The sequence below is a fragment of the Typopeltis vanoorti genome, chromosome 10, assembly GCF_054136105.1.
Source record: "Typopeltis vanoorti isolate ZY-2024b chromosome 10, IOZ_Tvanoo_1.0, whole genome shotgun sequence".
NCBI lineage: Eukaryota > Metazoa > Arthropoda > Arachnida > Uropygi > Thelyphonidae > Typopeltis > Typopeltis vanoorti.
Window position 1 is genome coordinate 130,557,828 of NC_143558.1, and position 27,111 is coordinate 130,584,938.

Here is a 27,111-nt window from a genome sequence, read left to right on the forward strand (position 1 = left end):
AATAACAGAGCATGGTAAATCAGAAACAAGATGATATGTTCAAAACATGTTATTGAGAAGAGCTCACCAGAGGGATTTCTTTAAAAGGTGATGGAAATAAAAACCATCCTTGGAAACTGCATAATGGTGAGTCATGAGTACAAGGACTAAGGATGAATTTAATATGTAGTATTACTGCTATTTGGCAGAATTAATTTGATCCTTGTGTGATTAATTCTGTCTCTATAGAGTTATGAAGTAATAATAGTTATTATAGATGTATACAAAATGTAAGTATTATGAGGGAAAAAAAAAATCCTATTTGTGAGATAAATATGCCTTCAGTGCTAATGTGCAAGTTTATTTTCCAGGTGTCCTTACATTGTTATCAAAGAAAAGAATTACTTAACTAAATTTTATTAATTGATAATATTTTTAATATGGCAATTTAAATCAAGACATCAGTAGCTCTAATGTATAAATTATATTTTAGATTTCCTACTCAGAAATTGCATCCAAAACACTTGTGTTTGCTGTCTTTGATTTTGACCGATTTTCCAAACATGACCAAATTGGTGAAGTGAGTGTGCCACTGAAAACTATAGATTTAGCACAGACCATTGAAGAGTGGGCAGATTTATCTAGTGCAGAAGGAGAGCAAGGACAAGTAGGTACACTTTTTTCTTATCTTGAGTTAGTTTAGTTCTGTTTTCTAGAGATGATGTGCATTTTCTTTCACCCTATATTCTGTTACACATAAATGAATAATATGGTTAAAGTAAATTACTATGACATTTTTGACATTGGTAGTTTAAAAGTGAATAAATGCATTTATAAACTGCAACTTTTTGTTTTTTCATAAAGGTAATCGCTCTCTCTCTCTCCCTCCCTGTGTGTGTTTTAATGATTTATAATGGAGAGCTAACAGCCAAAAGTCAAATTTCACCTTTTAGTAACCAAAATGCACAGTACAGTAAATCCCCTCTATTTAACTTATTTGTGCACTAATTCTTTTTTGAAACCTACAGACTTAAAACTAATCACATTTAAATTAAAATGATTATCATCAAATTCCTGACATGTATCCTCGTGGGATGTGCAGGATATCATGATAGTACTACATGAAAGAGTTGCATCATTACTAACTTCCTGTTGACAATTTTCCTCCAAATTAATATGTTTTCTCTCAGGACTCCAATATTATCAGATTTCAGATTTCTGTCTTCCAAGGCACTTGTAAATAATGTAAATTCACTTTCATCTTGGTCTTCCTCTGGGTGTCTTTGTTCTACCATTCTGGCAAAGAACACTTGTTTTGCTAACCTTTTCTATCATATTCTATTTAAGTGTCCATACTACCTGAGATCAGCTCTGTTAACACATTTATGAATGCTAGCAATGTCAAGTTCTTTCCTAATATCCAAATTTTTAATCTTTCCTAATAGCCTAAGTTTTAATGTGATGCTATCTATTCACTCCCCTGATCTTTCTCAGAACTCTTATATCAGTGGTCTCTAGACTTCGATCAAAAGTTTTATTTCTAATCCAACTCTCAGATTCATAAGTTAAAATCGATTTGAACACTGTGTTGCATACAGCTAGTTTTGTGTTTTGACTAATTTCTCTCTTATCTCATATAAATTCATTCAGATGACTCCCTCCCATATTGCTTTGCTGATTCTGTTGACTCTTTCCATATTTAATTTGCCATAATGCAAATTAAATGATGGTACAACATGACAAATTCAAACCAATCAATGAATAACTTAAGAGATAGAGCTCCTCTGTTTACCTTGTTGTTAGTGAGTATTATACATATCAAAATGCAACATCAAATGAGAAATCCATTCCAAGAGGGACACACACACACACACACACACACACACACACACACACACACACACACACACACACACACACACACACACACACAGTATGTGTGTGATGTGTGTGTGATATCTAATCCTGATTATATTAAAATACATTAGATTATAATCTAATCATATTACTTAATATATTATTTGACTAATAAACAGTGATGTGGAAATTTCAAGTAACGTAAGAACTCAAAATGTATGATAATGCACTACTTTGGCCTCTGCTTTGGGAAGGTGAGTAGTCCTGGATACTTCAATCAGGATCAATTGTCTGATAGGCTTGCCTGTAAGGATCAATGGTGCTGCAGTAAGTCTTCTTTTCCATGGTATGCAGACCGGGACCAAGGCTTCCTGTGCAGCATCTTGGATAGCCCTGGCATCCCATTCCGCTCAAGAGCATGGTCATTACTTGCTGGAGAGTGGGTGTACATGAGTGCAGCTCTGTGAAAGGTGGGAGCTCTGGTGCTGAAACAAACTCCCTTTGAGTATGAGTAATTTTTCATCCTCTAGTTTATCAGGGATTTCCAACAAGCCCCAACCATGTCCAGAAACCATTACATAATCAACTGCTGAAAATGAAATGAAGAAACAAAAAAAATCAGAGACAGTAATAAACCTACCAACCTTTTTAAGAATGCCCACTCGGGGAAAATGTTACATTCTTCATTAGGAAGTGTTTGAATGGGTTTGGCAGGATCTTCAAAATCAATGAAGAAACTGTTCAAAGGACACGCCAGTAAAAAAAATTGGAGACAATCAGAGCAACCCCTTTATGCCACACCTATCAGAGGAATACCAATGACAATTACCCTCACAAAATGTTGAACTTTTTTTTTCTAGACAAAGAGATCTGCTCCAGATTGAAAGACCAAGGAGTGACAACTAAGGAGAAACCTCATACATAGGGATGCTCAACTTGTTCCCACCAGGAAAATCATCCTTACTTTCCGCACAAGAAAGGGTGTGGAGGACTCTAGAGTCACGAAAGAACATGGTGGTAGATTTGAGATGTGCTAAAAAAAGTGATTTTAATCAGTATATTGTGTGGCTTTTGTTGCAAATTGTGCAACATTTTTTTCAATGATGCAAGTGTCTCCTTCAGTAGTGTTGCTTTTGGAGTTAGTTGTGGTTTATAATGTGTTATTTTTGGTTAATTCTTACTGAGAGGGCAAGGTCAGAGTCAGACACGTTCTGCAGTGGAAGAGAAGAAAAAAGATCGAGTTTTTGTTATTTAGTATATTTTTGTTATTTAGTATAGTAGTATACTATAGTTTATAGTTAACTATAAGTTATACTTATAGTAGAGTGATTAGTATAGTTGTAGTAGTTCCCAGTATGCAGTACTATTTAAATTATGGTGGCAGCTGCAGCTCAAATTACAAATGGGGTGTCATGAAGTCCTCCCCCATTTAAGGATCACATTTTACATAGCATACCACAAAATGGTATGCAATGCTTGTGGAATCACAAGCACTGGATCTCTCACCTGCCACATTTCTGGCAGTTGGGAATGTGGCAGGTGAGAGATGGGGAGTACATATATGTGGAAAATGTAGGAAATGGGAACTTTGAGTTAGAGATTACCATAACCAACTTTGGCAGCGTTGCATCAGAGGTGGGAGAATATTGACCTAGCAAGATGAGTAATGTGATAGAGGGTGAGAATAATGAGCAAAATATAAATGAAAAAATCTGATTAGATCAAAACTTAATTATGGCTCACAGGCGTATGCTTCTGCTAGAGAGAGAAAATGCTGTGATGATTGGACCCTATCGACCATAAGAATTGCAACTGGAACATTTTGAGCTTTATAGAGATCCATAGGCTGTATGTTGAAGCAAATCACCTTTCTCATTTTGACAAGAACAGCTCTCTAGATGCCATGGTGAGAGAATCTTACAACACTTAACCAGACTATCATTTTTTTGCCAACAAAGTACTCTTAAAAGCTCTAGATATTAGGGTTAGAAAATATTGCACAGGCACCATCCAATACACTTCTACCGTGGCATTCATATATACCACTATACAGGCTACCCAAACATTCCATCTCAACTGTTGTTTACCAGCAGCTCCTTCACGCATATACAAAGAATATGATACTCTGATTTTGTACCTGTTTACATAGATGGTTCAAGATCTCAGAAACACTAGTGAGATCTTTTGGTGTCTTTCCACTAAACGTAACAACTTTGATGTTGAGAAGTATGGTATCTTGTCTTGTCAGATGTCCTCTCCCTCCAGGAGATTGATGACTACCATGTGCTCCACCATGTCCTGTGTTGTGCCTCTCTGCTGCATTTTTCATATGAGAGATAAGTCAATTCTTCTATATTTTACCCTCCACAGTTCCTTCAAGATGTGTCCTTTGTAGGCAGTTGTGTCTAAGAATATGTCTGAAATAGCTGACTTTTCTCTTTTTAATTTCTTTTATAAGGCTTCTGTTTTCACCTACCATTTCTAGTATCTCTTCATTTGTCTTTTTGTCTTTCCATGATATACTCAGAATTCCAAAGAAAGCAGAATCCACATTTTGAATTCTTCCAGTTTTTTCACACTCAGTTTGGAAAGTTTCCATGTCTCTACTCCACATAGTAATGTGGACCATATGTAACATTTGGAGATTCTTAGTCTTGTTTTCAAATTTAGTTCTCTAGATGTCAGTAGGTGTTTCATATTATTGAAGGTTAACCTTGCAATTTCAATCCTCCTAATTTCATCTTCTGTCCTTATATTCTCTGTGATCAAGTGTCCGATGTGTGTGTTCTAGTTTATTTCCTTTTATATTGATGTATATTTTTGGTATTTCTTTTTCTCTTGAAATTATCATGATTTTTGTCTTTTTAAAGTTGCTAGCCTGGTTAGCATATCCGCTCTCCAGCCAAAAGACTGTGGGTTCGAATCCTGCCATGGGCATGGATGCTAATTGTCTAGGAAAATACTAGTGGTGGTGGGCGGTAGATGGTGTTGGTATTGATGATGGTAGTTGAGGTTTGTTGTAGTTGGTGGACTGAGTGGTGGAGACAGAGAGTTGTAGAGCAGGTGATGAGTTCTTGGAGGTGTTACATAATAAAAAATTAGGAATAAAAGTTTAAATTGAAGCCATACCTGTTCACTGTACTTGAGGGTTTCATCTATAAGAATCTTGAGGTCACATTTGTTTTCAGCTAGAAGAACTGTGTCATCTCATTAATATTTCAAATTTCTGAACTGGGAATTCTTCTGAGGTCTCTCCATTTATTCTCAAACATGCAGTCTGTTTGCAGTAAAGATTAGTTATTAGCCTAATGTCTTTTCCATCCATGCCTATTTTTGAAAGAATTTCAATTAATTGCTCATGTTGAACATTGTCAAATACCTTTTTGAAATTTAAAAAACAGAGATGCACATCTTTTTGTTTTTTTGAATATCTTTCTATGATGGTTTTGAAGTTGAAAATACCTTCTCTTGTGCCTACATTTTCCTTAAATCCACTTTGTGTATAATTTATTTCTATATTTATTTTTCTTTTAGTTCTATCAAGAATAACGTATAAGAGAACTTTTGATACTTGATTGATGAGGCTAATTGTCCTGAACTCTTCACATCTTGTAGCTTTTGGTTTGTTGGGGATTGGAATGTAAATTGAGTGGTTACTGTCTTTGGGTAGAAATCCAGTCTCATTTTTTATTGCATAATTTTGTTAGTCTCGTATTTGTAAATTTAGGGACACAAAAACACATGTGTTGAACAGATTATTTTATTACTTACTAATAAAATAAAACTTGATGTTTCGACCCCTGTATCAAGGTCATAATCGGAAGAATACAAGTGTATAAGGAACCAAGCTACATGCTCATGCCCTGTATACCAGTAAATTAAATCTACGTAGTTAATAAATCCTTTTCCCTAGCCTGACCTCTAGTGATAAAAAAAAAAAAAAAAATTAAATAAATAATAAAAAAAAATAAATACAATTATAATAAACTGGTAAAGTCCTCATGTATTAATATTCTTCTGGATAGTTCTGATTGTTATAATATGATTTCTTTCAGTTGCTGTTGAATGTTACAAACACTTCTCCAGGTTGTCTTCTTGTAGTGGTATTTTTCTATGGCTAGTTTAGGTTGTAGATGGGTCCTCCACATTCTCGAAATGGTTAAGCCATCATTTTTGTTGAGATTTGGGTTGTGTTTGAGCATTTCACATGACTCTTTAAATTTTCTCTCAAACCAGGTCTTGGTGCGGTGTAGGGACTTGGTATTTTTCCAGTCAATTCTGTCATGTGTTTGGAGTGCATGGTCAGAAAGGCCAGTTTTGCCAAAATGGAGGTATTTAATGTGTCGTTTGTGTTCGTCTTGTCTGATTGGGATAGTTTGCCCTGTTTCCCCTATGTATGGTATGTTACATGTGCATTGTATTTTGTATACCCCTGGGTGTGCTAGGTGTGGAAGAGGATCTTTAGAAGAACTGAGTAGGTGTCTTAACTTATTTGGGGGTTTAAAGGTGGTTTTAATGTTGTATTTGCGAAGTGTTCTGTCTATTTTTTCAGAAATGCCTCTAACATAAGGAATGACAATAGCATTCTTGAAATCTTTTTTGTTCTTACTGGTATCTTTATGGAGGATCTTGTGAATAGTTTTTTTACTGTATCCATTTTCATTTTTGATAAATGTTTGGTTGATGATCTTGTATTCCTGGTTTAGAGCCTGTTCATTAGAACAAATAGTTAGGGCTCTGTGTTTAAGGGTGCTTATGACACCTAGTTTTTGTGTTGGGTGGTGGTAAGACTTTTTGTGTATGTATTGGCTGTGTGTGCAGGTTTGCGGTAAACTGAGAAGGAGAGACAGCCAGAGGGAAGACGTGTGACAAGTGTGTCTAGCAAAGGAAGAGAGTTGTTTTTTTCCATTTCAATGGTGAATTGGATACGTTTGTGTTGTTTGTTTAGGTGGCTAAGGAATGCATTTAGAGCTTTGCGGCCGTGGGGCCAAATGGCGAAAATATTGTCGACGTATCTGAGCTAAATTTTGGGCTTTAGACTTGCTGTCTCTAGAGTATGTTTCTCAAAGTCTTCCATATAAAAGTTAGCTATTGGGGGAGAAAGTGGTGAGCCCATGGCTGTACCTTCTTTTTGAAGGTAAAAATGTTTTGCCACACGAAATATCCAGAGCGGAGTAGGTGGGCAAAGAGGGCCGGGATGTCATGTGGAAATATGTTCTGTAGGAGCAAGATCATGTCATTGATTGGGACATTGGTGAAAAGGGAAGTTATGTCAGAGCTGACTAATAAATCTTGGTCGTTGAGTGTAATGTTTTTAATTTTATTAATGAAATGTTGTGTATTTTTTATGTAGGAAGGGGACTGACCTACCAGTTCCTTGAGTGTGGCAGCTAATTTTTTGGCTAAGTGATAATTTGGGCTGTCAATTCCTTCAACAATCGGACGAAGCGATGTGCCTGGTTTGTGTATTTTTGGCAGGCCATAAATTCTGGGCACCCGGGCATACTGAGGTATTAATTTTTTTGTTTCTTTGGGCCATCCTGTGGACAGATTTGATTAATTCAGTTGTTTTCTTTTTGTTACGTTTTGTGGGGTTGTAGTTTACCATTTGGTAGGTGTTGTGGTCCGATATTAAATGGTTCATTTTTTCAATGTATGTTGTACGGTTTAAAAGGACAAGGCATTGCCTTTATCTGCTTTCGTGATTATAATGTCTTGGTTATTTTTTAAGGATTTAAGGGTGAGATTTGCGGTTTTGTTTAAGTTGGTGCTTAGTTTTTTGTTTGAATTTAGTATACACGATGTTTCCTTTCGTATTTTATCAGCCAATTTTGGCTGATAAAATACGAATATACAAAATACAATGCACATGTAACATACCATACATAGGGGAAACAGGGTGAACTATCCCAATCAGACAAGACGAACACAAACGACATTAAATACCTCCATTTTGGCAAAACCGGCCTTTCTGACCACGCACTCCAAACACATGACAGAATTGACTGGAAAAATACCAAGTCCCTACACCGCACCAAGACCTGGTTTGAGAGAAAATTTAGAGTCATGTGAAATGCTCAAACACAACCCAAATCTCAACAAAAATGATGGCCTAACCATTTCAAGAATGTGGAGGACCCATCTATAACCTGCATAACAACCTAAACTAGCCATAGAAAAATCCTGCTACAAGAAGTCAATCTGGTGAAGTGTTTGTAACATTCAACAGCAATTGAATGAAATCATATTATAAGAATCAGAACTATCCAGAAGAATATTAATACATGAGGACTTTACCAGTTTATTATAGTTGTATTTTTTTTTTTTTTTTATTTATTTAATTTTTTTTTTATCACTAGAGGTCAGGCTAGGGAAAAGGATTTATTAACTACGTAGATTTAGTTTACCTATATACAGGGCATGAGCATGTAGCTTGGTTCCTTATACACTTGTATTCTTCCGATGATGACCTCGATACAGGGTCGAAATGTCAAGTTTTATTTTATTAGTAAGTAATAAAATAATCTGTTCAACACGTGTGTTTTTGTGTCCCTAAATTTACAATTATGCATACTGATCACCGTGTAACCTTAAAAGAAAGAAATAATTTTGTTAGGAATTTCAGTCCTCCTTCATCTAGAGTCCTCAGCCATTCTGCAAAGATATTATCTATTCCTGGGCTTTATGTGATTTTAGTTTTCTGACAGCATTTTCAATTTCACAAAGTAAAATGGATGGTCCTTCTAAATTTGTCTGTTTGAGAATATTATTTCTTTGTTGTTCATATAATTTCCTTGTACATTCAGCTCATCTTTCCATGATTTCTTTTTTATCAATTAGTATATGGTCTCTTGATAACTTAATTTTTCAGGAAATTGACAACACATACTAGAATATTAATCATAAAAAGCTTTAATTCTTTTCTATATTTCAGCAATTTTACATTGCCGTCATCAGGGATCACAAAAAACAATGATATGTGCATGCAACTAACACTGAGCAAATGAGGCGGAATCCTTCTAGCATTTGTAAACATACACACTAGCTCATTTATATTTCCATAACAAGTCCCACTGACCCCACTTCTCGTATGACTCCTCCACACTCCCCCCCCGCACCAGTCCATTCCTGTCTATCATCACTGATATTACACCACTACCCAGATCCTAAATGTCACCTCTATATCCTTGACCATCTCAATCCTTTCTTGTGCACTCACACATTTATTCCTGAAACCATCATCTACACTTTTCATGCAGTGTCTTCCTATCCACCTTTCTTGACCTCCTCTCATTTCCCTATCCATTCAGTGTTCATTCTCTCTCTCATTCTCTTCATTCGTGCCATTCACAAACTGCTGCTCTTCTACAACACCTCTTGCTTTCTCAGGTTTTACATTCACTTTAGTCATTTTCTCTTGCAGCAACAGTTTCTTTAACTGACACATCATATCCATTCAAATGTAGCCCATCTCTCTTATACATCTCTATCCACCCCTCAAACTCATCCCACACATTTCACAAAATGAATTTCATTATCCTCGTGAAACTCTGCTAGCATACCACTAATAATCTCCGCTCTCCCTTCTTAGCTCATCATTATCATACCTGGGCAACATGCTGAATACCTTACCTACCACACTGTTATCCTTTGCTCTCCTTAACAGTCTCATGACATCCTTCCTTACATTCTTCTTGTTACAAGTCAAATCATTCTTGCCAACTACCACTACCATTTTAAAGAGCTGAAAGTTGTGGTACTTGGAGAATGCTTTACAGGGAAGGCTGTTCAACAGAACTGAGGTTAATGGAATGAGAGATGAATGGAAGTAATAGGTTTGGTAAGTCAGCAGTCAAATTGCAAAAGGATGTTATACAGCTATTTCTCATATTACTGAAACTAATACTTTCTTTCATAGTTATATGGTGATCAGCAAGCATTTTATTAAATTAAGGAGATGACTATCATGCTATCGTAATAAATTCATTGACATAAACCAGAATAATTACCTGAAATTCGACTTTCATATCAAGTCTTCTGGAATAAACATATATATATATATATATACAAAGAAACATTCTATGTTACAGTATACCCAGAATGCTATAGTCACACCAATGTGGTCAACCTGTTAATGTTATTGGCCTGACCTCAGAAGAAAAAATTGACTGCTCTCAATTGACTGGATTCATTAGAGCAAAATAGTTTTTACCTACAAAAAAAAAAAAAAAAAAGTATGCTCAACCCCCCCCCTCCCAATTGCTAACTTTCATATGGAAGCTTTTGCACAACATGCTTTTGAATCCTTTACTTTAAAACCTATAGTTTGGCTTAGATGCAACGTATCCAAGCACCGCATGGCCACCAAACTTCAACACCTTCCTCAATGAAACTGAAAATTAAAACTCACTTCCTTTCCTGGTTATACTTGTTATAAGTCTCCCCTCATGCAGTCTATCCTTCACTAGCTACAGCAAGTAAACACATACTGGTCAATACATTCATCCTAACTTTTACTGCCATCCTTCACAAAAACTTGGAATCATTAATGCCTTCAAAAACAGGGCTGTTAGGTTAGTTTACTTTAATGAGCAAGCTGTTCAGCAAGAATTGCAAATTATCTGCAATATGTTTATGAACAATGGCATATCAATAAAAATATTATCAATAAAATTATTCATAAAACTATACCTAAAAATGCAACTAATATAGATTACAGTAAAACCATAGTCATTCTATACATTAAAAAGGTTATCAGATAAAATAAATAGAATGCTACATCATTGCAACTTAATACTACTTTTAAACCAGTACAAAATTAAATCTTAACCTACCCTGAGGTATACCAAATCCATTGTGCCTGTAACTTACCTTATATTGGTGAAACTGGATGCACATTTTCAATCCAGTAACACAACATATAAAATAACAATTCTGGTAAAATGGATCCTACACTAAATTGATAAGAAAGATACTTGTTCTTTATATAATACAAAAACCTGAAAAGAATGCAAATTTAAAGAAGTCTGTGAAATTTTGATTAATCATCCTAATCTAAACAACAGTAGCCTAAAAATCCCAAGAATAAGGATAGCACACATTGAGCAGCCCATATAACTTCTTTTTAAGTCTCCAAGCAAACTCTCATTTTAATTCATATATATTGGCAACCATCAATGCTGTTTTTGTTCTAGTTTATTTCTGAGTAAACTCTAGTCTAGTTTTTGTTAATTTATTTGTTAGTAATTTCTAACCAAGCAGTAACAGGACTCTAGCATTGGAGTAGCAAGCTGTTTGTCATTAGAGGTCAGACCAGTAGTGTTAAGAGTTGACCAAATTAATGTGACTTGAGCATACGGTCATAAGGTAAAAGATCTTGTTAAAGGTACATTAGTGAAAAATGAAATAATGTGAAAGCTGACTATGACAGAGGCAGTTGTCCATGAGGGAAGTGATTTATATATGGCTGTAATTCTGACAAAATTCAACCCTGCCAACAGCAATATTCCACATAAAGAAATGTTAGCCATTAAAAACATATTATTATTCAAGCCTCCATGGAATCAAAAGACTCATCCTGGGAGGTCCTTCCTAGGAAACACAGTCTATCATCCCACTCCTTGAACTCATTGACCATTCTTGCTCTCACCACTCTATCAGGCAATGCATTCCACGGTTCAGCCACCCTCCATGCAAAGAACTACTCCTCATCCTCCTGCTCACAGTTTCCTTAAATAACGTCCAGGGATGGTCCCTTGTCATCACTCCGTCCCACTGTTACACCAAGTGAAAGAACTCCCCTGTCAAACCTGTAACTACCTCTCAACAGTTTAAAAGTCTTGATCATATCACCTCTCCTTCTACTATCTACCAAATTCTGCAGTCCACATTCCCTCAGCCGATCCTCATAACTAACATTGTATAGTCCTGAAACCTTTGTCATCCACCTCTGTACCCTTTACACAGTTAATTTATCCCCTTCAAATCCTGGAGACCAAATTTGAGAACAATAGTTTAAGTGTGATCTGATCAAGGTATACAATGAAACGATAACTCTTTTATCTCTGCAGATCAGTGTCCTTCTCAGTATTGCAGCAATCCTATGGGTTACCTTCATCACCTTTGCAATATATTCCCTGATCAGGTTTGTATATCGATCATCACCCCCAGATCTCTTGTCTCCCCTACTTCCTCCAGTACAGCTCCTCCAATCGAGTATGCACTCCTCCCATCGACATATCCCGAACTTCAAGACTACATTTTGCTCATTAAACCGATACCCCCATTCATTTACCCATCTGTCTAGTTTATTCAAATCCTCTTACAGGGCTGCAACATCTGCACTATTACTAATAACCCTTCCCAGCTTCACATGATCTGCAAACTGAATATCCCTCCCCCCCTGCAATCTGCTGACAATGTCATTGATATAAAGGTTAAACAATACAGGTCCCAGTACTGAGCCCTGTGGGATCCCGCTTGTAACTTTCTGCATTCTTGATACTGCCCCACCATACACAACTCTCTGATACCAATCAGACAGCCAATCCTGAATCTACTTGACCAACTGACATCTAAACCCATGTGCTGCAACTTAAATATCAGCTTATCATGTAGACTTTTGAAAAGCCAGGTCAATGGAGCTGTCAGTTCTTTAGCACATTCTCTCAAAACCTGTAGTGAAATACCATCTAGTCCCACAGCTTTACTGACATCCAGAGTACTCGGTATTTGGAACACACTCTCCTCTTGCAACTCTAAACCTTGAACCTGCCCTATCCCTCTAGAATTAAAACTTACATCTCCAGGATGAAATACTCTAATATACTTCATTGAACAACTTCACTATGTCCTCTGCATCAGTCACTCTATCCCTATTTTTATCTCACAATGTCATTCTTCCACAGTGATTTCTTCTCCTACTGACCACATAGCTAAAAAATTCCCTAGGGTTTTCTTTGGATCTTAGGGCCAATCTCTTCTCATATTCCAGTTTGCCTTCCTTACCATACTAGTCACTCTTCTGGCCTGAATCTTATATTCTTAATGCATCTGCTCTCCACCCCTCTCCTTATATCTCTTCTATAACCTCTTTTTCACTTGAAGTTCCTGTTTGATATTGTTTTTCATCCACTTTACACCATATTGTGTCCTCTTCTTCACTCGTGGAATACAGCTTACTGTTACTGCTAACAAATGCAGAAACATTATTATTATCTTCACTAAAAACATACGTATAACCATAATGACTAGTTTTAATACGTAACTATTTCATCCCAAGTATCTTGGGGCTTCATCAGTACAGTAATTCAAACAATACTAGGAATAAAATAGTTAGGATGCATGATTACAATGGAATCTCAATATGCCTGCAGTAACGTGTTATAGAAGTAAATTAAAATATAACTGGAAAAAAAAAGCATAAACTATTTTACACAATTTTGTAGGACAATTTCCCATACTTTAGGAATAGTAAGAATGTCGTTGCTGTTTAAATTTGGTCTGTGTAGTAGGGCTTCAACACTTTCTTTATATAGACGTTCATGTTTAAATAAAGATCTATGTAAGAGTTTCGACTTTTCCTAATGGATCCTATGGTTTGGGTTTTCAACTCCGTATTGAGAGAGACCAGATTTCTGCAGTTTGAAAAGACGAATGTGGTCTTGATGTTCCAAGATGCGTTTCTGAACAGATCTATTTGTCTGTCCAAAGTAAGACAATTTGCAGGAGCATGTGATCACATAAACGCCAGGTAACATCAGAGGTGAGAGTTTGTCCCTAGGAGAAGGTAACAAAGTTATAGATCAGGATGATGGGTTTGTAAGTAGTGGCAAAATTGTATTTCTTTATAATTTTTGAAAGATGTTCGGAGATGCCTTTGACATAAGGTATGGGAATCCTATGGGCTTCTTCTTGTCTAGGTTGATGTATGGGGAAGTGACTGATGATATTTTTAGTTGTTTTTAAAATTATATCCATTTAGTATGCCTGTATATTTGATTATTTCTAGTTCTTGGTTTAGAGATTCTTCAGAGCAGCAGAATTTGTGTGATCTGGTAACTAGTGCTTTAATGATGCTTTAATGTCTATCGAAAGCCTACATTTTCAGGTTGCTACATTCATAATTCTTCCACTCATCATCCATCTCAGAAATTTGGCATCATTAAAGCACTAGTTACCAGAGCACACAAATTCTGCTGCTCTGAAGAATCTCTAAACCAAGAACTAGAAATAATCAAATATACGGCTATACTAAATGGATATAATTTTAAAACAACTAAAAAATTAATCATCAGTTACTTCCCCACACACATCACCCTAGACAAGAAGAAGCCTATAGGATTCCCATACCTTATATCAAAGGCATCTCCGAACGTCTTTCAAAAATTATGAAGAAATACAATTTTGCCACTACTTACAAACCCATCAACCAGATCTATAACTTTGTTACCTTCTCCTAAGGACAAACTCTCACCTCTGATGTTACCTGGTGTTTGAGATCCCATGCTCCTGCAATTGTCTTACTTTGGACAGACAGATAGATCTGTTCAGAAATGCATCTTGGAACATTAAGACCACATTTGTCTTTTCAAACAGCAGAAATCTGATCTCTCTCAACACGGAATTGAAAACCCAAACCATAGGATCCATTGGGAAAAGTCGAAACTTTTATATAGATCTTTATTTAAACATGAACGTCTATATAAAGAAAGTGCTGAAGCCCTGCTACACAGACCAAATTTAAACCCCAACAATGTTCTTACTATTCCTAAAGTATGGGAAATTGTCATACAAAATTGTGTAAAATAGTTTCTTTGTTTTTTTTTCCCCAGTTATGTTTTAATTTACTTCTATAACACGTTACTGCACACATATTGAGATTGCATTGTAATCATGCGCCCTAACTGTATGTTATTCCTAGTATTGTTTGAATTACTGTACTGATGATGATGTCCCAAGATACTTGGGATGAAATATTTACATATTAAAACTAATCACTGTGGTTATATGTGTGTTTTTAGTGATGAATTCATCACAGTTTTCATTATATTAATAAAAAAAAAAAAAAAAAAATCTGACCTCCATCGAGTAAAAGGACTCGTTGTGGGTGGTCCATTGGCGCTGGTCATATGTGCAATGCGTGGGATGCACACAGGCACCAGGATAGTAAAGGTGCCTCAGTTTTGGTATGATATTTTAAATAAAGTGAATTTTGGCAGCAAAATACTACAGTCTTCATCTATGAATCACCAACTTACTTTAGATGCATTGAATGATCTAAATCAATTTTTAAATGATTATAGGTCTGATGAAACTTTCAAAGAAATTCAAGGGCGAATGCTGGTCTTGAAATTCACGCTTGCTCCTGTTATCGTTCAGGCGCGATTAAAGTCTGATTAGCAGAATAATGAATTGGAATAATGAAGTGGTCAATAACATTGTCATAAAAAGTTGGTTGTAACTTAATTTTCCCAAGCAACATGCACAATTCTAAAGGCTGGCTGAAGCTCACTGGCTAGAGCTACTTTGACAGCGTGTGGCCTTGTGTTTAAGACGACGTGAAGGGTGCGGAAATGGCTATGCGCACGCATGAAATCACAGTGCTGCAGTGAGGACCTGGAAGCTCCTACAACCGAGCAAGCCAAGGTAGCTTTGACTAGATGAGCATGCATTGGCCTTCGATACACAACGCAAAGCTCAATTATTGCTGTGCAAGCTTAAGACGCCTTCTGTCTACAAAAATAAAAGCCTAAATGGAATGCTTATAAATGCATGCATTTATTAACAAATAAATATTATTTCTTTCTCAATTAATGAGCTTGTGCAGTAAGCATGGAGAATTCGCCACTGAAGAAATTGTAGAAATCTAAAATTAATTGCAGCAAAATTTGACGCAGAATCTGTATTTTGTAGTAGTAAACCTAAGGCGACGTAAAAAGACAACACAATTTGATTACGAAAATGAAAATACAGTAGAGCCTGAAATTTCATTTAAAGTAATTTTTTTTCTCTGCATAATAGATCCAATATTACAATCTTTGAAGGAAAGATTTACTTTATTAAAAGAACATATGAATTCCTTTCAGTTTTTGTATTTGTTAAGTACTTCACGAAATAAAGAATATTTATTATCTTGTTGTAAAAAGTTAAGACAAAAATTAACACGAGAATTATTCAGACATTGACACAGATGATTTATGCGAAGAAATTTTACACTGTCAACCATTTATTTCTAATTTTAAAAATGATATATATATATATATATATATATATATATCATTCTGCTGGGAAAAATCTACAAACATCTTCCGTTACAGTGACGAAATAGAGAGAAAAATTGTGGAATCGAGAGAAATCATCTTCAATCCTGTTCATCTAAATAACAACTTAAGCTACAACCTCCCAGATAGTCATTCAGCTGTAATCATGTACTGGCGTTCACGTGATGCAGCAAGCACGCACTCTCCCAACAATGCAACAAATGAAAGAACAGCTTCAAATACAACTACAACGTTTTAATGCTAATTATGTATAAAGACTGTCTGTGTTGTTCATAGTCTTTTAACCCTCAATGTTTAGTGTTTTTTCTTTTATAATGTCACCTGAAGAAGGCTGTTACAGGCCGAAACTAGTAGTGTGTTTATATTAAAACCTTTTTAATTAAATCTCGGTTCTAGTCATTCAATTTTTTTCATAAAACTATGTATGTTAACCGAGTCAATGATCATTCTGTCATATATATATATATATATATATATATATATATATATATATATATCAGATAATTCAGTATATTTATTCAAATGACTTAATCGCAGTTTATCCACTTTACAATTGCTCTTCGGATTCTTTTGTCATTACCGGTATCTGTAGCATTTGCGGAACTGTCCTTTTCTAAACTTAAAATTATTAAAAAAATACTTGCACTCCACAATGGTACAAGACAGACTTTCAAATCTTGCCATTATATCAATAGAGTCAGATATTTTGGATCAACTTGATATACATGATATTATTCAAGAATTCATTAATGAAAACTAGAAAAGTTCAATTCTAAGTGATTTTTCTTTCTGTTTAAATATTTAACTATTTCTTTACCCTATTTATTTAACTATTTCTTTACCCAATAATGTTTAATATGTTCCTATTTTATATACTTGTAAGTTACTATTATTTATTTATCTTATTATTTATTTACTTTATTATTTTTTTTAAATTATTTTTGTTGTTTTTGTAGCCTTGTATGTTTATTGTTTTTTATACATTTTTTTTTGTAATTTCTGCTTTTTGTTCAATAAACTTATAATTAATATATTTCATATTTCATTTTAACTCACTGATATGTTTATATAAAGATTTTTTATTGGGGGGAGGTGTATAGGGGCACCAACTCAAGTTTTGCACACAGGTGCCGGACACTACTGGCATGCCCCTGGGTTGGTCTATACTCTCTTATGCCAAAAGATAACCAATTGAATCCACTCACAATTTCTGCACTCCACACTTTCAGGCAATGCATTCCAATCACCAATTAATCTCCATGCAAAGAACCTGCTTCTCACTCTCTATTTACACCCACCTTGTTCTACTTCCATGGATGACCTTTAGTTCAACCCTTGTCTCCCTGTACACTATGAAATATCTTCTCCACATTAATCTGGTAACAATCCCTCACCAACTTTTATGTCTCACTCATATCCCATATTTCTTCTTCTATTCACAAGGTTCTGTAAATTGCATTCCCTCAATCTCCCCTCATACCTAACATTCCATAGACCTGATACTAACTTGGTAAACTTTCTCATCCTCATACCTACTGAAAACCAGGTGACCAAATCTTAAAGATTATTATAACAAAAGCTGACAAGGTAATGTCACTGTCATTATGGACCAAACTGTGATTATAATAGAAAAATAAGCACACTTCTTCAGGATTTCTCTACAAAGCAGATTATAGATTGGGATCCTATAAAATCTGAAAAGAAAAGAGTATATAAATTATTGAAATTAAAAAGGAAAAAAATTACATCTTGGCCAAAAGAAGCTAAAGCATTATGTTAAACCACCTCAGATATATGGGGACTCAAAAATTCATAAACCTAATGATACACAATCATTAGGTTTATGAATCAATTTACAATCAAAAAAAGTGTTATGAAAAGTAGAGCAGATGCTGTTGTCTTGCAAGAGAACAGCATCAAATGAGCGAGTGTGTGTGGAGATGTCAGTTTAATGTAACAAAGTGGAAAGTTTTAAAATTTGGGAAGCAAAGATGTGATGCAGAATATAGGATTGGTGGGAGATATCTTAGAGGAGGTCAAGGAGATAATAGTGGGCAGGGACTTGAAAGAGTTGTGTATGGTGGAGCAATATCAAAGAGGCAGAAGGTTACAAGTGGGGTTCCACAGGGCTCAGTACTGGGACCTACATTGTTTAACCTTTATATCAATGACATTGTCCATGAATTGCAAGAGGATATTCAGTTGTTTGCGGATGATGCGAAGCTAGGAAGGATTATTAGTAATAGTGCAGATGTGGTAGCCCTGCAAGAGGATTTGAATAAGCTAGATAGATGGACAAATGAATGGGGGTTTCAGTTTAATGCAGCAAAATGTAAGGTCTTGAGGTTTGGGACACATCGATAGGATGCTGCATACTCTATGGGAGGAGTTATACTGGAGGAAGTTGGGGAGACAAGAGATCTGGGGTTGATGATTGATAGAAGCCTGAAATTTAGGGGACATATTGCAAAGGTAGTGAAGGTAACACAGAGGATTGCTGCAATAATGAAAAGGACACTGACCTGCAGAAATAAAATGGTTATCGTTCCGTTGTATAAGACTGATCAGACCACACTTAGACTATTGTTCTCAGATCTGGTCCCCAGGATTTGAAGGGGATAAATTAACTGTGGAAAGGGTACAAAGGCAGATAACAAAGATGGAGTCAGGACTGTACAATGTTAGTTATGAGGATTGGCTGAGGGAGTGCGGACTGCAGAGTTTGGTGGAGAAAATAAGGAGAGGTGATATGATTGAGACTTTTAAACTGTTGAGAGGTTTTTACAGGGTTGACACTGGGGAGTTCTTTTGCTTGGTTGAACAGTGGGAAGGAGTCATGACAAGGGGCCATCCCTGGAAGTTACGAAAGGAAACTGTTTGCAAGAGGGTGAGGAGTGGTTTCTTTGCATGGAGGGTGGTTGAACCATGGAATACATTGCCTGATGGAGTGGTGAGAGCAAGAACGGTCAATGTGTTTAAGGAGTGGTATGATAGACTATGTGTTTCCTAGGAGGGACCTCCCTCGATGAGTCTTGATAGACTTGTATTTCTTAAAAAGGACCTTCCACAATGAGCCTTTTGACTCCATGGAGGCCTGAATACTAACACAGCAGATTATGGGAATGATACAGAGAACACTGACACATAAAAGTATGGATGTTTTGATTCCACTGTATAAGACTTTGATCACTCTGCATATGGATTACTATGTACAGATCTGGTTACCTGGTTTTCAAAAGGATGATGAGACAGTGGAGAGGGTTCAGAGATGATTGACTAAGTTTGTTTCTGGTCTCTGTAATGTGGAATATGAGGAGAGATTGAATGAATGCAAATTACAGAGCCTAGTGGATAGAAGGAAGAGGGGAGACATGATCGAGATATAATTAGTAAGGGGTAATTATCAGATTAAAGTGGATGATATTTTTCATAGAATGTCTGGGGAATAGGGAGAGAACAAGAGGAGGCCATCCTTGGAAACTGTATGAGAAGGGTGTGAGGAGTAAATATTTTCATTGAGTAGTGAGTGCAGAGACAGTGAATGCATTTAAGTCATGGTGAGTTGCCTGTGACTGCCTGCAATGAGTCTCGTGACTCCGTGGAAGTCTAATGGTGATAATAGTAATAATACATGACACTTCTAGTAGTGTGAGAACATAAATAGTCTTGCTAACAAACTTGCTAATCAATTAGCTCGATCTCTTTCATCCCATCTTCAGTTCAGTTTAAAACCATAATAGGAAATTTTAACCTAAAAGATTCAGATATCATGTCAGTTTTCACATCACTTCACAGTTCACCAACATACCTTTAACACAGACCCTTGACCATTTTTAAGCCACATGTTCCCCTCTGACATTTATGAATTATTCATGTTCACTGTTTATTAATGTGATTTTACATGGAAAGGAAAAATATACAAATAACTAGTGGAGACTGCATTGGGGGATACCCCTCTTCTTTCCCCATTAGCCAATTTTTCTATAGTACTTCTGGAAAAACAAGCATTCAACACATGTAAGCCTAGTTGCTCATAACAATATTATTGATGGAGTGGTGATACAATGTAACTTCCACACATAGGGGAAGTTACATTGTAGATTCTATATAAATTAGCATTTTAATTAAGATTTCTGATATTTTGGCAAATCCAAATTACAATCATCAGGGAACAATGAACAAACTGATATCTGGAGGCAGATACAGTATTGGACAAGTAACACTGTAGCAGAGTAAGAAATTTGAGAATAAAATAGTGCTCCCTGGTGAGTTATGATTGGTGTTCTTAGCTTTGGGCTGGAGTTCTAAGGATGCTTCCCAGATTTAAGGCAATTTCATGCATACACATCAGCCAACAGTTTGTCTATGTAGATAATGTTTTTTCTATTTGGCCTCATTGCTAAATGCGGCCAAATAGAAAAAGAAACAAACTATCTCTGACAACACTCGTACCATGACTGTCAGATGGTTCATCCTCCTCTGTTTTGAGAAAACCCACACATAGGGGAAGTTACATAAGCAAACTCACCAACATCTATCCCAGAAGTACGGGATGGTGCCTCAAAATGCTTGCACAGAGCTTGCGCTATTTGTTCTAATGTTATAGCCTTCAAAATTGATTGTGGGGTCCTTCGCAATAATTTTTAGCCAATGGCTACAACCCCTATAAAATAAACAAAATCCAGACCATCCTGCATACAACCAACACACACAAGATAGAGCAATACTATTTTGATCTCTTATGTTCAAGGTATATCTGAAAAGAGGGCCAAAGGTCTATGCAAATACCTTCATACCATTTTAAAATTACACCTCAGCTAGATAGCTGCTTAATCTATTTGCATAAGGATCAACTTTGTCCTCTTGTACATCCTGGAGGGTATAAAGTTCCCTTTGCCTGCTGACAGCATTGTAGATCTGATAACATCCACCTTGAAAAATGTAAGAACCACATCTTGTGATCATCTGAATGGCAAGTTAGGACTTGGCAAGTCATGCTCTAGATTTTCCTTCTTATATGACAAAAGGAAAAAGACAACTGTATACACAGAAGTTGCTATGTGACAGATTTTTTTTAGACTTGACATCAGCTGTGAAGCACTCTACTAACCCCAACAAGTAAGGCTGTATTAATTTGCCAAAGATTTGTGAGGCAGTCATTGTAAGACCACATTAGCATGAACTTCTCTGAATTAACTGCACTGTTATATGGCCCCTCAAAGGCATCTTGTTAGGACATTAGTTCCTTTTCAGTTACAATTTGAATTGTTTAATATTCTAATTGAGTGCTGTGTGTGTCACAGTTATAATTTGTGCTCTGGTGATGCTGGTTATAAACACTGTGAAATATTAGCAAGTTCAATGAAGAAATGAATTATTATTCAGGTGTTGTTTATACTGTGAAACACTTATGACAAAAGAAAAAAAAATTTTTTATTTATATATGAGAAAGTGTATATTTTGTAAAATCTGGAGAGAGAGCACCTTCCACTATTGCACGTGGTGAAATCCAAAGGAAAATTGGCAGTCTAAATTATTATTCAGGCCTCCATCGAGTCAAAAGACTCATCGTGGGAGGTCCTTTCTAAGACACACAAGTCTATCAAGACTCATTGAGGGAGGCTCCCTCCTAGGAAGCACAAAGTCTATCATACCACTCCTTAAATGCATTGACTGTTCTTGCTCTCACCACTCCATCAGGCAATGCATTCCATGGTTCAACCACTCTCCATGCAAAGAAACCACTCCTCACCCTCTTTCTAACAGTTTCCTTTTGTAACTTCCAGGAATGGCCCCTTGTCATGACTCCTTCCCGCTGTTCAACCAAGCAAAAGAACTCTCCAGTGTCGACCCTAACCACCTCTCAACAGTTTACAAGTCTCAATCATATCACTTCTTCTATCCACTAAACTCTGCAGTCCACACTCCCTCAGCCGATCCTCATAACTAACATTGTATAGTCCCGACACCATCTTTGTTATTCGCCTTTGTACCATTTCCACAGTTAATTTATCCCCTTCAAATCCTGGGGACCAGATCTGAGAACAATAGTCCAAGTGTGGTCTGATCAGAGTCTTATACAACGGAATGATAACCATTTTATCTCTGCACAGGGAATAAATGCAAAGGGAAGAAGCCAAACCATAAGGTGGCAATTTGATGAGAAGCCAAAATCCTATCAAATGTCTTGGAAATGGCAAGACCGACAGCATTTAATTTTTTTTTCTGTTTGTGGTTTCTCCAAACTTTTTCATGGCATATCCAGAGGTTAAAGATGTAGGTGAGGTGGTCTGCTGTTGATCTTGATTGGTGGTCACCGATTAGTATCTTCAGTTGCTGAAGTAGTTGTCTACTGATAACCTTATTGATTACTTTTGACAACACTGAGGAGGAATAGGTCAATAGTTTCATGGTAAACACTTATGTTTTTTGAAATGGCTGTATTGGCTTGCTTCCATGCTGTTGTGGGTGATGATAATGATTTATATCGCACATGGACAGCAAAGGTCATAGTAGTACAAAAGCTGAGACAATCAAAAAACTACATGCCTGAGTAGGATTTGAACCTGCGACATGTTGATTGGAGAGCGAGTATGCTGACAACTCAGCCAACCATGCAATGGGTTAGATACCAACTGAGAATAACATGGTGTAGAGATGATAATGTTAATTCAGGAGCACATCTGTTATGCACAAATGTTGGGATACTATCAGGACCAGAAGCCTTCTTGGTATTTGGGTTTTTCAAGATTCTTCTATCTTTCTGGTATAAGACCACCGGAGGCATGCAATAAAATGTTTCTAGATCATATATTTATATTTATTTCTTACCAAAAATAAGTAATATATATACATATATATATATTAATAAAAATTTTAAAAAATCTTTAGCTCACCCATAGTACTCATGTACTATGAGTTTACGCCCTATCATGGGTAGCAATCACATAAAAATAATCTGATGTAATTACTGATTGTATTTTAAATCTGTATAAATAAAGTGGGTGTGAGATGGATGAATAAAGAGATTAAGCATGCGATACAGAGAAAAAGGGCATTGTGGAGGCAGCATAAGAGAAGTGGAAATAACCAATTCCATGAGGTCTACAAAGACCAAGCAAGGAGGGTGACTTGGTTGGTGAGGGTAGCTGAAGAGAGGTATGAACAGCAGTTAGCTAATGAAGCCAAAAAGAATCCTAAGGAATTCTTTCGATATGTAGCCAGCAAAAGAAAGAATAATTATGGAAGGATGACATTGATTGGAGAAAATGGTATAAAGACAGCTGATGCAGAATGTGTGGTGGAGATACTTAAGGAGCAGTTCATAAAGATCTTTCAATCTTGTGAATGTGACTTCATGGAGGGATTGAGAGCAGTTGATGATGGGGAAGAGAGACTGGCTGTAGGTGAGCAAGAGGTGTTTGGGGAGTTGAGTAAACTAGATGTTAATAAGGATGTGGGACTTGATAATATATCACCACGTATTCTGAAAGAATGTGCCAGGGAGTTGACGCCTGCCTTGACATATTTTTTTAATATGAGTCTTGCACTCGGTCAAGTTCCTAAGGAACTTGACCGAGTGCAAGAAAGTGGAAGGAGGGCAGTGGAAGTGCAAGACCGAGTGGAAGGAGGGCAAGATTGTGCCACTTCATAAAGGAGGTGATCAAACTATAGGCCTATCTGTGTGTCAGGTGTTGTGGTTAAGTTGTTGGAGAAGCTTGTGAGAACTAGGATCCATATTTGGGTTCATAACAATGGTATTATCTTTGATGGACAGCATGGATTTGCTAAAGGGAGGTCATGTTTTAGTAATCTACTTACTTATTACAATAAAGTGACTGCTTCCTTGGATAGAGGAAAAGGATACACAGTGATATACTTGGATTTTGCAAAGGCTTTTGATAGAGTACCTCATGATAGGTTAACAGTCAAACTAGCGCAATGGGGTTGGATATTAGATTGGTGCATTGGATTGGAGACTGGCTATCTGATAGGTATCAACAAGTTGTGTATGGGGGAGCGATATCCAGGAAAAGAAAAGTCACTAGTGGAGTGTCTCAGGGGTCTGTTTTAGGTCCATTGCTGTTTAACTTGTATATTAATGATATAGGTGAAGATTTGGATGGGCATATTCAGTTGTTTGCAGATGATGCAAAGTTGGGACGAACCATGAAGTGTAGTGAAGATGTTGTGGCCTTACAGGAAGACTTGAATAGATTCAGTGATTGGGCATAAAAATGGGGATGCGAGTTCAATGTTGCAAAATGTTAGGTTTTAAAATTTGGAAAAAAAAGAAGGGATGCAGAATTTATGCTTGGTGAGAATATATTGTTGGAGGTAGAGGAGATAAGAGATCTGGGGGTGATAGTGGATAAGGATCTGAAATTTAGGGGACACATAGCCAAAATTGTGAAGACAACACAAAGGCTTCTGGGAATGATGCGGAGGACACTGACGTGTAGAAGTAGGGAGATTCTTGTTCCGTTGTATAAGGCTTTGATTAGGCCACACATGGACTATTGTGTCCAGATTTAGTCACCTGGTTTTCAGAAGAATAAAGAGATGTTGGAAAAGGTCCAAACGCGATCGACTAACGTAGTTTCTCACCTCTGGAATGCCGAATATGAGCAAAGATTGAGAAGATGTAATTTGCAGAGTCTGGTGGACAGGAGGAAGAAGGGAGATATGATAGATACCTATAAGTTGGTAAGGGGTTGATATAGGATCAATGCTGGAGAAGTTTTACAGAGAATAGCGGGAGATTGGGGGCGAAGCAGAGGTCATACCTGGAAACTGTATAAAGAGGGTATGAGTAGGGGAGTGAGAGGCAGGTTTTTTTTCCATGCAGAGTTGTGAATGATTGGAATGCCTTGCCTGACAATGTGGTGTCTGCAAAGAGTGTGAATGTGTTTAAAATACGGTATGATGAGCTGTGTGTGTGATAAAAGGATCTCCCAGATGAGTCTTTTGGTGGTCGTAATAATAATAATAAATTCAAGCTATCAAAAATAATTATAGGCTTCTCTGCTGATAATACCAATACTAAATTGGTTAGATCCAAACAAAAAAGGACCGTTTATGAAAACTGGGAATCTACAAAGAGAAATGTCATTGGAATATGATGTTGAGTACACATCATGCACAACATCATCAAAGAACTTCAGATTGTTCACCAGTTGATTTGCAAAAATTTATCACATTGTCAATTTATATAGTAGGACACAGCAAAACATGCTGATTGTGTTTATTGCCTCATTTGCAAAGACTGTTTTAAAGGTCCTCTATCATTGATATTATTATTATTTTTTTTTTTGAATGCAATTCCACTTATATTTTAATGTATTTCTTCTATTCATCTTACATTCTTTTCACCTACAATTCAGTGAATGGTAAGATTAGATTAATTAGCACTTGATTTTAGAGCTCAGATGTCAATCTTTATTGACAACATTAAAAGAAAGAAAATGAAGAATATTTACCAGCCATGGAAGAGGTTATTTGCATAATTTGATTAATGATGTAAATTATCATTAACCTTTCCTCTGCCAGAAGGGGAGGTTATAGTCAGACATGTTACGAGGTATCAGTGAAAAAAAGTTTTTCTTATTTATTAGTTTATACTTTAAATTACATGTTAATAGATTTTTTTTTTTGTTACAATTTGAATTGTTTCTACAATGACCTCATTAAGTGCCTTGTGCTTGCCACAGTCATAGTTTGTGCTCTGAAAATGCTGGGAAGAAAACCGCAAAACATTAGGAAGTTAAATCAATTATTTTTTTTACTCCTGTTGTTGTTGTTTATGCCATGAAGCACAATTATGAATCTGTCATTATCATACCTCATTTTGAACTCATTCACTTGATTTAACTGCTTCTGATGAAATGCAAACTGGTTAGTAGACTGATTTTTTTTTTTTTTTTTGTGCTGTTAAACCCATACACGAGAGGTTGGTTGATCAACCTGTAGCACATTAATACTGTATATATGGGTAGTGGGATCAGAAAGGAGGAACTTGTTTACATTTGATTTAAAAGCCTGTATATTGTATTCCTTGAGAAATACATGAGGGGCCTCACCCCTGCTACTGCTGTACTGTTCCACAGTTGAAAGAGGAGGAAAAGAAACCCACTTGTTCTGTGAGTTTCAAGGTGTACTGTGAGGATATACTGAATGGCAACTGTGCATGTTCCAGTGAGCTTAGTACTAAGTGGGGGGAATTATTGATGCTATTTCAGATGAACATTTGCCATGGAAAGGTTTATAGCAGAGACCAAATGTCTGTGTGAAAGTGAGTTGGTAAGAGATGGGTCAATTATCAATCCAATTCCTCCTCTATATTGAGTCAGGGAGCTTTTAGGAGCCCCACTCCAAATGTGAGAGCAGTATTCGATAGTTGGGTGGATTTTTATAAGGTTAACAGCTGTTCAGAGGTGAAGTACATCTTGAGTGAAAGAGAAATCATAGTTTTTTTTGGATGTTGAGGATGCAATGGTTGTGATGTGTTAATGCCAGGAGAGGCCTGATGTTGGGGTAATTCCAAGAAGAGAAATCTCATCTTGTCTGGAAATTTGAGTGTTATAAAAAATAATACTGGGGGAAAATAGTTCATTTTTGTGAGAAATAAGACAGAACTGGGTTTTACTAGCATTGAAATTGACGATATTATCTGAGCCCTTGTGGAGGATGGCTTGGAGATCAGAATTGAGGGCAGTGATAGTTGATGTTCTGTAGGTTGAAGTGAGTTGTGTAGAGTAAGGTTTGTCAAATGAAAAGGAGGAGTGCAATGTGCTGCCATCTGCAAAACTGTATATAGGGTTGGAGGTCAACTGAAGTAGGTCATTGATATACAGAAAGAAGAGGGGTGAGAAAACAGAACCTTGTGGAACCCTGGCATTAGTTGAATGGTGAGAGGATAAGGCACTGTCTACCATCACACATAATGTGCATCTAGACAAAAAGCATGTAATCCAACTGCAGAAGTCCAAATGAC

General features: G+C 36.4%; 1 protein-coding gene across 4 annotated transcripts in view; it reads left to right on the forward strand.

Annotated features, from left to right (window-relative positions):
- The window catches only part of LOC150102796 (synaptotagmin-1-like), a 277,762-nt gene that overhangs the window by 148,705 nt on the left and 101,946 nt on the right, over positions 1-27,111 (forward strand). For all 4 annotated transcript variants that reach the window (XM_090398670.1, XM_090398669.1, XM_090398668.1 and 1 more), the window contains one exon: positions 473-646. In XM_090398670.1, coding sequence (XP_090254796.1) covers positions 473-646 — 174 coding nt within the window. The remainder of the gene's footprint in view (positions 1-472; positions 647-27,111) is intronic.